Source organism: Mus caroli, unplaced genomic scaffold (assembly GCF_978045245.1).
Source record: "Mus caroli unplaced genomic scaffold, Mus_caroli_1 scaffold_3, whole genome shotgun sequence".
Taxonomy (NCBI): domain Eukaryota; kingdom Metazoa; phylum Chordata; class Mammalia; order Rodentia; family Muridae; genus Mus; species Mus caroli.
In genome coordinates, this window is record NW_028227258.1 from 138079003 (window position 1) to 138094258 (window position 15256).

The 15256-nt window shown below is 34.4% G+C and overlaps 1 protein-coding gene across 4 annotated transcripts in view; it reads left to right on the forward strand.

Moving 5' to 3' along the window:
* Naaladl2 (N-acetylated alpha-linked acidic dipeptidase like 2) overlaps positions 1-15256 on the forward strand; it is a 1298244-nt gene that overhangs the window by 1075737 nt on the left and 207251 nt on the right. For all 4 annotated transcript variants that reach the window (XM_085836003.1, XM_085836001.1, XM_085836004.1 and 1 more), the window contains one exon: positions 3546-3641. In XM_085836003.1, the coding sequence (XP_085692129.1) occupies positions 3546-3641 (96 nt within the window). The remainder of the gene's footprint in view (positions 1-3545; positions 3642-15256) is intronic.

The following is a 15256-nucleotide window of genomic DNA, read 5'->3' on the forward strand; positions in this document are numbered from 1 at the left end:
TAAATGATGAGGGCTCAGTTGATGAAGCTGTATGCTACTAAGCCTGAAGTTATAAATTTAATCTCTTGGACCCTCATAGTAATAAGATCAAAACAATTCTCTCTAGTTTTCACCTGAGTTCTACATGTCTATTGTGGCATACATGCATGTATGTCCCCTCATGATAAACAATAATTTTTTTAAAATGTTTTGATTATAAGTTTATACAAGCTGGTATGCTTTATTGAGAGTTAGGGTTAGAGCAAAAAGAAAAAGAAAAAATGTTTTGGTGAATAACATATAAAGGTGTGTGTGTGTGTGTGTGTGTGTCTGTAAGTGAACAGGGATTATAATGGAAAAGAAATATATGTAAAAGAAAGAAGAAGCAAGAAAGTGTACAAAGAGATAATGAGAGAAATAGACAAAGTATTTAGACTTTCATTTTGGGAAAAGAGACATGAAGGCACAAAGGAGAATACTTGAGCAAATAAAGGGGACCAGGAAAAAGGACAGGGAAGAGAAACAGGGAAGAGTAAAAAAAAATAATTGTTAAGTTATAATGAATATTACAAAGGAATCATACCTATACTAATTTAGCTTTACAGTCATCTGTATTCTATATGTTATAAACATGCTGGTTTCCACGATAGTGTTGATAGCTCTTATGAGAATGGATATCACATATCTCCCCAGCTTTCTGTTTGTGTCTGTCATTTCTTCATTGCCTGATATCCCAGTCAGGTAAATTCCAAAGCCATGCAGGTCACAACATTGCAACTTATTATATTCCTTGAGTCTCATTCCTCTCCCTCCTCCTTCCAGGAGCACTGCTCAATTCGGAGAAAATAGTTACAAAGTATTGGGTTATCTATAATTTGTGGAAAGTTTTTTCAAACTTAGTATTGTTTGGGATTTGAGAGATGTAAACAAATTTGTTTTCAGTTAGCCGACCTGATGAAAAGAGGGTTGAGAATAGGATTGGTAGGTACTAATACCATTTGGTTCATGTTCTTTTCCATAAAGTTCATGTTCTTTTCTATTCTTCATCAGTGTATCTTCAAAACATTCTGATGGCATAATCCTAAGCATTAATATATTAAACAATTCTGGTCAGCTATTGGTTACCAACAATACAGACTATGATTTTTTTTTTAAAGCATGTTGAAATCATTACTTTCCTACAGCCATTGCTGGCCTGAACATTTTTTAAAAGAATGATAGCAGCCTTATTTATAATAGCCAGAAGCTGGAAAGAACCCAGATGCCCCTCAACACAGGAATGGATACAAAAAATGTGGTACATTTACACAATGGAGTACTACTCAGCTATCAAAAGGAATGAATTTATGAAATTCCTAGGCAAATGGATAGACCTAGAGGGCATCATCCTGAGTGAGGTAACCCAATGACAAAAGAACTCAAATGATATGTACTCACTGATAAGTTGATATTAGCCCAGAAACTTAGTTTACCCGAGATATAAGATACAATTTGCAAAACACATGAAACTGAAGAAGAATGAAGACCAAAGTGTGGACACTTTGCCCCTTCTTAGAATTGGAAACAATCACCCATGGAAGGAGTTACAGAGACAAAGTTTGGAGCTGAGACAAAAGGATGGACCATCTAGAGACTGCCATATCCAGGGATCCATCCCATAATTAGCCTCCAAACGATGACACCATTGCATACACTAGCAATCATTTGCTGAAAGGACCCTGATATAGCTGTCTCTTGTGCGACTAGGCCGGGGCCTAGCAAACACAAATTTTATACGCCCCAGTACAGGGGAACGCCAGGGCTAAAAAGTGGGAAAGGGTGGGTAGGGGAGGGGGGGTATGGGGGACTTTTGGGATAGCATTGGAAATGTAATTGAGGAAAATACATAATAAAAAATATTAAAAATCAGGAATGATTCTCTGTGTCTCTATTAAGTAATATTTATCTGTCTACCTATCATCTTCTGTCAACCTTCATATATATATATGATATATATATATATGATATATATATATCATGTTCCAACTTTTCCCTTTCCTATAATATTAAAGTCTTAGGGTTACTATTGCTGTGATGAAACTCCATAACTAAAAGCAGCTTAGGAAGGAAAGGATTTATTTTACTCAGTTTCATATAGCACAGTAATGAGGGCAGAAACTCAGGGCAGGAACTTGGCGGCTGCTGCTGATGCAGGGGCCATAGAGGCATGCTCCTTATTGCCTTGCTCCACATTGTTTACTCAGCCTGCTTTCTAGTAGAACACAGACTCCTCAGCTTGAGATGGCACCACCCACAATGGACTGGGCTATCCCCCATCATTCATTAATTAAGAAAATACCTTATACCTATGTCCTATGGAGGCTACTCTTTTAAATTAGGGTTTTCTCCTTTCAGATGACTTTAGCTTGTGTTAAATTGACATAAATCTGCACAATTAACCATTATCAGCTTGACACAGAACCATCAAACCACAACCTTTCCTTTCCATCATCCTCAACATCTCACATTAAAAATATAAATAACTTAACAACCTCACAGTCTTTACAAAGTCAAACAAATTAAAAGCATTGAAAGTTCAGTCCTTTTAAGATATCTAATATCTTCTCCTTCTCCCTAACTCCAGCAGATGGGAGAGCTAGTCCCCGGGCCATGAATCATGAGAGCTGTCCTGTCCCTTGATGGCTTAGGCATTTCGTAGCCTAGTTTGGGCAGTGCTGGAGAGCTCACTCTGGTGGTCAGGGTGCAGGAGAGATGCCAGGCTGACCAACCCAGCTACCACCCCGGCACAGATGCAGGGCTATGAGTTGGCCCAACTCAACAACTACATCATCTATGAACTGCTGAAGCATGTGAAGGGGCAAGTCCTGCAGACTTACTGCTTCAGAATATCTATGACCCAGGGCAGCAAGAGTGTATCTGAGGGAAAGTTCTTGTGATAATCCAGTATTGATAGAGTAGCAGAAGTTAGAAACTACAAATGCGACCATTGCAATGAACATTTGCGAGTAAAGTTATATAGACAAAGGATATTGAATATAAGATTTTGATACTATTCTCAGTGAATTTTGGGGCAGACCGTAAAGCCACATGTGATTTTTACCTGCTTCTTATTGTTTTGATAATGCCATCATTATATTTAAAATACCATGCCATGCCCATTTTCCCTATGGTTTTTTAGTTAGTTGCTTTTATCAAAAAAAAAATACTGTTGTCTTCTAGCCAATAAACAGAATATATAAAAATAGAAAAAGGAATTATAATAGAGATTTTGTGGTCTAACTTCTCCTTTATGTATGTATGTATAAATTATAATGAGTAAATATGAGAGAAATATAAAAGGTTATCCTTATGATGAGAAAATACAATTTATGAGCCTATAGCATGTTAAAAGTAATATAATCCTATTTACATAAATTTATAAATATTTTGGGGTAGATAATTAGATCATTCGGATGAAGCTCACACTTAGCAGTAACGTTAAAGCAATTTATACTTTTTTAAAGAGAAAATCCAATTAAAATATGAAAATCAAAATTAATGAAGACTTTTTTCTTTTGTTCTCACAGGGTCCAAGTTTTCTCTCGGAAGCCATTTTTCCTACACATGCAACAAAAATTGAAGAAGTGGATCCATCTTTCAGCCTCCATGAAGCCATTACTAAGGTGGGCATCCCCTTGTGAACTCACAAATAGAATGAAAACATGGTTTTGGGTTTTTTTTGTTACTGTTATTTGTTTATTTGTCTTCCATCTGTAGAAGAGAATAATCAGTCAAGACAATGCTTTTATAAGTAGTAAAATGATAGAAAGTGTTTGGGAAAGGGATAATAAAATCATTCAAGGGAAAAGATGGATGCAGAATTTATGACAAGCCAACTGACAACAAAATAAATATTTTTGCCCTTAGCCTAAAATCAAGCTTGTCTTTTATTTTAAATGGACAGGAAATTCAGATGATCATAAAACAAAATAAACTTTCTAACTTATGTGTCCAACATTTTCTTTTACTACATTTATTTCTTGCACTTTTAATTATGCAATTTGTATGCATATGTATATGTGGCACATAGAAATAGACATGTGTCATGTGATCATATAGTATGAATGATAACTTTCTGAAGTCAGTTGACACTTGCCTATGGGTCTGGTGTATGAAATTCAGACTGTCAGGCTTGGCAAATAGGCACCTTTACAAACTGAGCGACCATACAGTGTCTGTTGAATACATAGTTTACTCTCAGTAAAAGAAGAGCTTGATTTATTGGGTAAAGAACTGCATTTATAATATGGCACATTTCTACAGAGTACCTTTAGCCATAATTTTAATTATTAAAAAAAAACATAATTTTTGCAGTGTGGAGAAAATAAATTTATTGTTTTTCTTATGAAGTGGCATCCTATGAGTTTTTACATTTACAAATTATTATTCTAACCTGTCAAAGCCTGACCCTTCAGGATAGACTTTGCAGTATATATTGATATTTCAGTACCATTAAAATAATCCATATTTATGTGTACTTACTAGAATTATTTAGTCATCCTTAAATCTTAGAAAAATATGACAGGCTGTTTTTCTCCTTAAAAAGAGGAAGTGTGGTAAAAGGAGCGAACCTCAGCATGTGGCCACTGCATCAATTCAAAATTGAAATCTAGGAATATATACTTGTCTTCTGATATTCAAGAACTAAGTAAATTTAGTTTTTGAACTTCTAAAGTGAAGTTTGAATTACAGTCTACTTAAAATTCATCTAAGCTCATAATATTTATTATGTTTTCCTTTACAATCAACTACAGCTGCATGAATTCATTTCCGGTACCACCTTCTTATCTCTACATTAATATGCAGATATAACTAAAGTAAAGTTGCCATCAGATCCTTCTTTACCATTTAAAATACAAAGTATATTCCTAATACTTAGATATTATATAGATTTTACATATATTTGCATATATTTGTATATGAATATACAAAAGAAGATATAGAAATTTAGATAGATATTTAGATACAAATTCATCTGTATATATAGCATATGCATAACAATTCACTTAAACCTCTGGATACCTGTTCTACATTTGTTTGCTCTTTTAAAGAAAATTCTTTTTTTAAATATTTTTTAATTAGATATTTTCTTCATTTACATTTTCAGTGCTATCCCAAAAGTCCCCCATAATTTCACCCCCCCCCCATTCCCCTACTCCCCCACTCCCACTTCTTGGCCCTGGAGTTCCCCTGTACTTGTTGATTTTCTCAAAGAACCAGCTCCTTGATTGGTTGATTCTTTGAATAGTTCCTCTTATTTCCACTTGGTTGATTTCACCCCTGAGTTTGATTACTTCCTGCTGTCTCCTCCTCTTGGGTGAACTTGCTTCCTTTTGTTCTAGAGCTTTTAGGTGTGTTGTCAAGCTGCTAGTGTGTGCTCTCTCTAGTTTTTTTTTTTTTTTTTTTGGAGGCACTCAGAGCTATGGGTTTTCCTCTTAGAAATGCTTTCATTGTGACCCATAAGTTTGGGTATGTTGTGGCTTCATTTTCATTAAACTCTAAAAAGTCTTTAATTTCTTTCTTTATTCCTTCCTTGACCAAGGTATCATTGAGAAGAGTGTTGTTCAGTTTCCACGTGAATGTTGGCTTTCCATTATTTATGTTGTTATTTAAGATCAGCCTTAGTCCATGGTGATCTGATAGGATGCATGGGACAAATTCAATATTTTTGTATCTGTTGAGGCCTGTTTTGTAACCAATTATATGGTCAGTTTTGGAGAAAGTACAATGAGGTGCTGAGAAGAAGGTATATCCTTTTGTTTTAGGATAAAACATTCTGTAGATATGTGATAAATCCATTTGTTTCATAACTTCTCTTAGTTTCTCTGTGTCCCTGTTTAGTTTCTGTTTCCATGATCTGCCCATTGATGAAAGTGGTGTGTTGAAGTCTCCCACTATTATTGTGTGAGGTGCAATGTGTGCTTTTAGCTTTACTAAAGTTTCTTTAATGAATGTGGCTGCCCTTGCATTTGGAGCATAGATATTCAATATTGAGAGTTCCTCTTGGAGGATTTTACCTTTGATGAGTATGAAGTGTCCCTCTTTGTCTTTTTTGATAACTTTGGGTTGGAAGTTGATTTTATTCGATATAAGAATGGCTACTCCATCTTGTTTCTTCAGACCATTTGCTTGTCAAATTGTTTTCCATGCTTTCATTCTGAGTTAGTGTCTGTCTTTTTACCTGAAATGGGTTTCCTGTAAGCAGCAAAATGTTGGGTCCTGTTTGTGTAGCCAGTCTGTTAGTCTATATCTTTTTATTGGGGAATTGAGTCCATTGATTATAAGAGATGTTAAGGAAAACTAATTGTTGCTTCTTATTATTTTTGTTGTTAGAGTTGGCATTCTGTTCTTGTGGCTGTCTTCTTTTAGGTTTGTTGAAGGATTACTTTCTTGCTTTTTCTAGGGCGTTATTTCCGTCCTTGAATTTTTTTTCCTCTGTTATTATCCTTTGAAGGGCTGGATTCATGGAAAGATAATGTGTTGTGAATTTGGTTTGTCATGGAATATTTTGGTTTCTCCATCTATAGTAATTAAAAGTTTGGCTGGGTATTGTAACCTGAGATGGCATTTGTGTTCTCTTAGTGTCTATATAACATCTGTCCAGGATCTTCTGGCTTTCATATTCCCTGGTGAAAAGTCTGGTGTAATTCTGATAAGCCTGCCTTTATATGTTACTTGACCTTTTTTCCCTTACTGCTTTTAATATTTTATCTTTATTTAGTGCATTTGTTGTTCTGATTATTATGTGTCGGGAGGAATTTCTTTTCTGGTCCAGTCTATTTGGAGTTCTGTAAGCTTCTTGCATGTTCATGGGCATTTCTTTCTTTAGGTTTGGAGAGTTTTCTTCTATAATTTTGTTGAAGATATTTGCTGGTCCATTAAGTTGAAAATTTTCATTCTCATCTACTCCTATTATCCGTAGGTTTGGTCTTCTCATTGTGTCCTGGATTTCCTGGATGTTTTGAGTTAGGATCTTTTTGCATTTTGCCTTTTCTTTAATTTATGTGCTGATGTTCTCTATGGAATCTTCTGTACCTGAGATTCTCTCTTCCATCTCTTGTATTCTGTTGCTAATGCTGGCATCTATGGTTACAGATTTCTTTCCTAGGGTTTCTATCTCCAGTGTTGCCTAACTTTGGGGTTTATTTATTGTGTCTACTTCCCTTTTTAGGTCTAGTATGGTTTTGTTCATTTCTGTCCCCTGTTTGGACGTGCTTTCTTGTTTATCTTTAAGGACTTCTACCTGTTTGGTTGTGTTTTCCTTTTTTTCTTTAAGGACTTGTAACTCTTTAGCATTGTTTTCCTGTATTCCTTTAAGTGAGTTATTAAAGTCCTTCTTGATGTCCTCTATCATCATCATGAGATATGCTTTTAAATCCAGGTCTAGATTTTCAGGTGAGTTGGGGTGCCCGGAACTGGGTGAGGTGGGAGTGCTTTGTTCTGATGATGTTAAGTGGTCTTGGTTTCTGTTAATAAGATTCTTACATTTGCCTTTTGCCATCTGGTAATCTCTGTAGTTAGTTGTGATAGTTGTCTCTGGTTAGAGCTTGTTTCTCCAGTGATTCTGTTAGCCTCTATCAGCAGACCTGGGAGACTAGATCTCTCCTGAGTTTCAGTGGTCTGAGCACTCTCTAAAGGTAAGCTCTCCTCTTTCAGGGAAGGTTAACAGGTATCTGGCATTCAGACCTGCCTCCTGGCAGAAGATGAAGGCCTGAAACATGGCCTGTTCCAGAAGCTGTTAGCTTCTGTAGTCCACAGTCTCACCTTCAAAGACTAGTCTCAGAGGGATCCAGGAACCAAGATGGCTTCCCCAGGACATCTGGCAAAGCCCTCCCAGGCGGGGAGGACACCTGTCCTCCAGGATGGAAGGTGTCCGGATGTCTGGAGCCTGAAATGGGATCTGCCTCAGAAGCTGTCCTCTAGGCACCTTGGGGTTGTCCTCTGACTCATTGCCCAGGTGACCCAGTGCTGGTGCAGACAGGAAGAGACTTGTGACCCTGGTGAGGCCGGGTTTTCTGCTTACCTATTGTTGTCTCAGGTCCCGTGCGATTGGAATGGAACAGAAGTTGTGTTCCAATCACCAGTGGTCCTAAGATCTTGTGGGCAGTTCTCTAGGGACCTTGGGGGGGTTGTCTGCCAACTCTGCACCCAAGGTGACCAGGTGCTGGCCTGACCAGAAGGGACTTGTGACCCTGAACTGTCTGGGTTTTCTGATTCCCTAATGCTGATCCAGTGCGATTAGAATGGAACAGAAGTTCCGTTCCACTCACCAGTGGTCCTAAGATCACATAGAGAGTCTCTAGGAACCTTGGGGGGGGGGTGTCCGCCGTCTCCATGCCCAAGGTGATCCCTTAAATAAAATTCTTATAGGATTATAAAATGATGCAATCATTTTATTTTATCTATTTCTTCTTTTCTGTTGATTAGAGACATAAAGGATTCTTGTGAAATAGGAACTTGAGACTGTACTGACGTCAGACATATAAACGGGGTAGTAGTATAGATGATGAAATCTCCAGACACAGAAAATGCTTGGCCTTACTTCAGAGAATGAGTACACACTAATTCTCAGTAGCTGGGATTTTGCTTTACATAACAACTAGAACTTTTGGCAGTATTTTGGGAAAAGATGGGTGAGTAAACAAGTTGCTAGGAACACAGCCTGACTATTTACAGAGGTCCAGCACTCCATGTGATAACTGAGTATACATAAGTGTCACATGGATTACATACTTTTGTTCCCTTATGTTCTACATGTGTTTTCTATTATATTAGGTGCTAAACATGTATTTTTTATTAGAAACTTAAAGGAATATTGAACCAAATTCCTTGCCTTTAAAGGATCATAAACAAAGTAAGAGCATAGCATAGATGTCTAAGAAAGTTATATATATATATATATATATATATATATATATATATATATATCTCTTCCAAAACTTGCTAGTTTCTGCATTCACATTTCAAACATATACCAAGGGAAGAAATTGTACTTCTGGAGTTCAGACATAAATAATTAGTAGCAGGAATGGGGATCTATAAAGAAAATATTTAATATTATGTGACTTGATTTTATTATCCAGTTTTATTATCATCATAATCAACAACAAAAACCATTAAGAAATTAAAACACATAGCTTGGAAATGTATAACAGGAATATTTTTTCTAGTGTGCCTAGAAAATATTAATATTTTACAATTGAATTTTATTTTATTAATATAGAAAATAATAGACTAATCATATTCATTCTCTCTAGGAACCAGAGATAATAAGAGTGATGTTAGTATTTTCTCAATAAATTTGTTATTCTTAAAATTAAAACATAAAGAGCTAATGCCTTTAAAGTAGATTATTTTTCTGGATTTTCTGAATAATATTTGTATATGAGAGCCGAAAATTAGTTTTTTTTTTCTATTGCCTCTCTCTGTATCTAGTAATGATTTATAGTTTTTCAACGTGAAAAAATAATGTTAGTCTAATTAAACAAATAATGGTGCTATGTTTAATATAGAGACATTGAAGACAAATTTTAATGTGTGAAAAATTATGGTTGTCAGAATATTGTATCTGCTGTAAGTAGTTTGACCACAGTATATTATTGACAACTATTCCATACTGTAGTGAAATGACACTTATCTGAGTTAAGAAACAGAAACATGTGCATGTTGTTATTTAATAACTAGGACAAATCTGGTACAAGAGATGCTATATAAATTGAAAAGAGTGAATAGTATTGCTTTAAAATATTTTTATTTAACATGACTACTCAATGATGCAACATTAGCCAATATTGAAGAATTTTTGAGATTCTTCATGTAAATACAGTCATCTTTTAAGGCTAACATCTTAAATCCTTTCAGTCAGAGCTGATTTTCAAACAGAACTGATGTAAGACAAAATGGTGTGTTAATATTTGTGATATAATCAGTCACCATCTCTCAGCAAGTAACGCTTTGCACTTTAGAACTTTGATAAAAAACACAAATATAATTTTATATCAATATAAATTTTCTATGTACTAAATTGCAACATTTATGTTTTGTGCTTTTCTGCATTTAACCAATATTTCAAAATAAACCAGCAATCTCCATTCATGTTAAGTGAATTGAGTCCTTGAAAGCAGGTCTTCAATGTTCTTGTCTTTTAAGGTTTATTTTTCTCTCTGAATCTTGCTTGGCATTTTTCTTTTGATATAAAGCACAGGACCTAAGAATGTAATGAATGAGACTCAGTATTGATGCCAAAAGTTGCAATCCATCATAGCTTCAGCTGTCAGTGCGACTGTGTGAGGATGCTGAAGGGCCACACGTGCTGCACAGATGGATGGTGAGGAGGCTCTCCTTACCCTCTGCTGCAGTGTCTTACAAATCACAGTTTAGCTTCTGAGTTATCATAAAAGACAGTCTAATTCCTTGAAAGACTAAAGCATGAATAAAAACTAGTATAAATCCTAGCTGCTTAATCCTTTAGTAAGTACATTTAAAAATCATCCTGTATTTATATTTTAAATAAGCTTATTTCTCCTTCTATACTCAGGAGTTTTCCTACTGTGTCTCTAAATCTTCAACAATGATCTCACAAATTGTTATTAACTACCTAGGCATTTCTGTTAGTTGACAATAAACCAAGCATGTGGTAAAATCACTTGAATTACAAAATCAATAAACACATATAAGTTCGTTCAAAGGGATATATCTATAAGTCGTTTTCATGTCACATGCCAAAAAAAGAGATAGTTATGTCAGCAAAGAGTAGTACAAACAAAAGCAGAGGAGGAAAGACTCGACCTGAAATGGCATATGCACAACTCCATAACAGTATTGAAGAGAGAGGACAGACCAGGACATATGGAGAATAATTCACCAAGGAAGGGGCATTAAAAAATTTAAGGCATTTCACCTTTGGTATCCATGAGCTTATTTGAAGGTGATTTAAAATTAGATGTTGGTGGCAATGTGTGAAAACCATGATATGTATTTGTTAAAAGGAAAAAAAAATGTCAAATTTGAGGAACTACTTTAAAAGAGACCATCAAATTGCAGAATATGAAATTTAAATGAAGTTGAGATAGTGGGTATTTTATTATTTGTGTCTGAAGAAAAATGATACTAGTGAAAAATAATTAGTAAAATTCCCTTACATGGTACAATGACGCAGTCAGAATAAATTCTGCTTATGAACTTACTCATGAATAACAAATAATTGGTCTTTCATTGTTTGTACAGAATATGTATGGAAAATATCTTTTAAAAATACAATTAGATTTTAAGTGGAGTTCTATAATTTTTTTCTTTCTTCCTTCCGTAAAAATGTACCCATTCCCACACTATGTTGATCTCAATTCATAGCATCTTTGTCTTCTGTTTAATAATGCTAAGTGCAAGTGTTCATGCATGCATGAGTGCTGTGCATGTGTGTGTATGTATGTGTGTGTGCGTGCATGTGTGTGTATTTGCACAAATACATAAATATATAAATACAACCTTCTGAGCAGATTTTTTATATACCATTTTCATTTTGACTAATCTATCTAGTACAACCAAGAAAGGGGGGCATCCCTGAAAGAGACATATTCTCCTCATAAACACTCACTAGTTGCTAGGTAGTTCTTTGTTTAGAGGTGGAACAATGTGTTTGTGTGTGTGTTCATTTCATTTCCACTTTAATTTGGTATTGCACTATTTGGTCTTGTTGGTATATCTATTTCTAGGAGAGACTGTTTCCCTACAGACTTCCTAGTATTCTGGCTCTTAAAATCTTCCCATCCCCTCTTATGTGATGTTATCTGAACAAAGGAAGCAGATTCTGTAATGTAGATGTATTCCTTGAGGTTATGTTCCCCAGTTCATTGATCTCTGAATATTATTCACTTGTGGTTTTCTGGGATGGTCTCCATTTTCTGTAAGGAAAGACTTTTGATGAAGGCCAGTAACTACTTGGAATTATGTTGGTCAAGCAAAGTGGTGGTAGTAGATTATTTTCTAATATCCATGACATATTAACCCAAGGAAACTGCCTAGGTTTTTTTGTAATGTAATGATTTCCCTCCTGAAGAGAAGACTTTATGTCCAAATAGACAGTTGTTAGTTACCATTGACACATGACTGTTACTCACTCTGCCTTTATGAATGTCTTGCCATACTGGTCATTGTCATGGTTCAGAGATATTGCAGCTGGGTAAGCCTGCTTCTCTTACTTCGTAACCTGCAAGGTGCTTTCTGGTAATTTGGAGGTTAGAGGGCAGCAAAAAGGCTCTTAAATGAAAACTAACTCAAAGGATCTAGTCATCAGTCTTGAGTATGGAGGGTCTTCAACAATTGGGTCTTACCCTTGACCCCTGAGAGGCAAAGCAAGGGATACAGTGATAATCTATATTGTTTTTTGAGTCATTAGACTACCCTAACCACCCAAACGTTTGCCTTACCTAGTACTGGGAGTTTTGTTAGTTTCTGGCATTCTGCGGAGAGGCTTGTCAACCCAAGTGGCTTAATTATTATAGAATATCTGATATTATTATAAAATGCCTAGTATTATTAAAGGATGACTAATATTATTATGGGATAGCTATTGTTTTATAGTATGTCTAATGATATTATAGTATATCTAATGTTATTATTGGATTTCTAATGTTATTACAGAATGTTTAATATTATTTTAGGATATCGAATATTGCTGCAGGACATCTAATGTGATAAGAAGGGAATCTTTAGATATATTGTTCTTGAAATTTGTTTTCTTTACTTTATTTATAATAATGTCTAACTATGATCATTTGTTAAAAATATTGAGTGATATAATATCACAAAAAGAAAAGTAGTTGAAATATTGTGATTTTTCTCAGTGAAGTTTCTCAGTGAGATCACATTTTAGAGTAAGACAGTGATTGGGTAAAAGCGCAAAGTCAATATTAATAATTCTTATATAATTTGCATTTAGAAAATAAAATAATATTTGACCTCATTTCACAGATATAGCTTTTAATTTAATTTTTAATAATGTGAAAAAATTAGTGGCAATTTCACTAATGATAAAAATAATCAGACATATTTTGATTTTCAACATTTCAGATGATATTAATTGCATATGCCTATCAATTGCCTTTCTGAGTAAAATAGTTACCACGATATTGATTAACATTTTAATTTTAGCTATTATTCTAAATACATGAACCTTGAAATGTAAATCTATTTTAAGAGATGAAATCTTAACTTCCCTCTCCTTTTGTAGATGGTCTAGCTGAGTGTCCCAGCCCAGATTTTAACTGGCAATCCTCCCAGCTCAGGTTATGCCTTGTGGGTTAAAGACTTAGGGTATCCTGTGTGACTTAATTGCTTATTTCATTGTTTGATTTTTGATTTATTTATTTATTTATTTATTTATTTATTTATTGTCATTTTGGGTTTCTAAGGCACGTTTTATTCTTGAAACTGGTGAAATTTTCTGGTACATGTCTTAAATCTAACACAATACCCGACTGTCATTTTGTCTGAATCATCAGATGTGTGCATTTCACAAAGTACTCTAATGTTGGTAATGAAGTGTTTGGATAAATCTTTTTACAAAATCAAAAGTAGGAATATTTACTCTCATATATGTGTGTGTGTGTGTATGTGTGTGTATATATATATATATATATATATATATATATATATATCCATATATATATTTATGTTCCCATGTGTATATTTGAAATTATTCTAAATATATAATCTGAAAGGAAATATATATATATATATATGTATATATATATATATACAATGTTTCATGTCTTTTGAACTTCATAATAATAGATGCAAAGTGTCTCTGCGGGGAGTTGCACTTCATGTCTTCATATCATGCATTAAAACAGATAATATCCTGGGGAAGTATTTTCAATGCAGAAATCACATGTTGTAATGAAAACTGTGGGTTAGAGCTACTTAAGGGAGAAATAGTATATTAAAACTAAACTTTTATGCCTTGAGAAGGAAATATTATAGGTGTTTTGTTTTTTAACAAATGTATAGTTAAACTCAATGCCTTCCTTTACAGAAATTGGAGATTGCTTTGTGGTTATGATTTTTTTAAGTACCGGAGTTTAGTTTATTGTTTTTCATTCTACTGTAAAAATGTTACAGTTTCTAAAGGAATGCCTGCGATGATCAGTTTTTCTTGTTTTGGTTTTATTACCTAAAAGGGTATTATTATATAAAATATATCAACATCTAATTTTCTTTTTTAAAAATATTAGTCATCAACATAAATATTGTAATCAATGCTACAGTGTGCTAAAAGAATTATTATTGCATTGTAAGATATGAAACTAGAAAGGCTATTACCCTCTGATTGTGTATACTTTACTCAATTATATCAGAATCAAGCCCCAGGAGCTAGAACTGAGACTCAGTGGCCTTTTTTCTGTTTGTTTGTTTGTTTGTTTTGGGTTTTTGTAGCAGAACCTGATTTCGTTCCTACCATACATACTGTGCATCACAAAAGCACCTCTAACTTCATCTTGCCTTTCTTCTGGCCCTACAAATACCCTCGCACATGTACAAACATGCATTGCCACAAATGCATAAAAGTAAAAATAAAGCTTCATATAAAACAATAAGAAGAATTCTTATTTGAACCTATATTTGTTCATATACAGCAAAACATATCAGCACATGAGCAATGTAAAAAATTGTTGGAAGGTATATAATGACATGAGGATAGATGTATATGAATATAAATAATGTGACTTTAAAGGTCAACACATGCATTTCAGAAACTTTTTACATCTAACTCAAAACGTAGTATCCCAATCAGTAGAATAACAATTTTGGTGAAAATTCAATTTTGTACACTGTGCACATATGTGTTTCTTATTTTCAGAACTATCAAGAATTTGGAAATGAATTTATGTTTTGAGTTCCACATTTCTCATTTACTCTGAGGAGGAATTTATGTGTTGACACCAGTCTTGGACAATGTCACTGTCAAAGTCACCTAGAAGTATGCAGACAGAGAGCATAGTAACCAGTGCATAAAAGATGAACCCAAGGGAGTAAGGTCAAATGACTTTTCAAAAACTGCTGTTGAAGCAAACTTGTATAATAAAGAGATTTAACAGCTCCAGGCACTGTCTACTTATTAAGAAAAAAAATCTAATATAATACTACATATCAAGATGACCTGTGTAACCTCTTGGAGTCTATAATAGTCTTTAATCTGAAGAGTTCAGTACCTTGAAAGTAGGACCCATTGTCCCAAAGG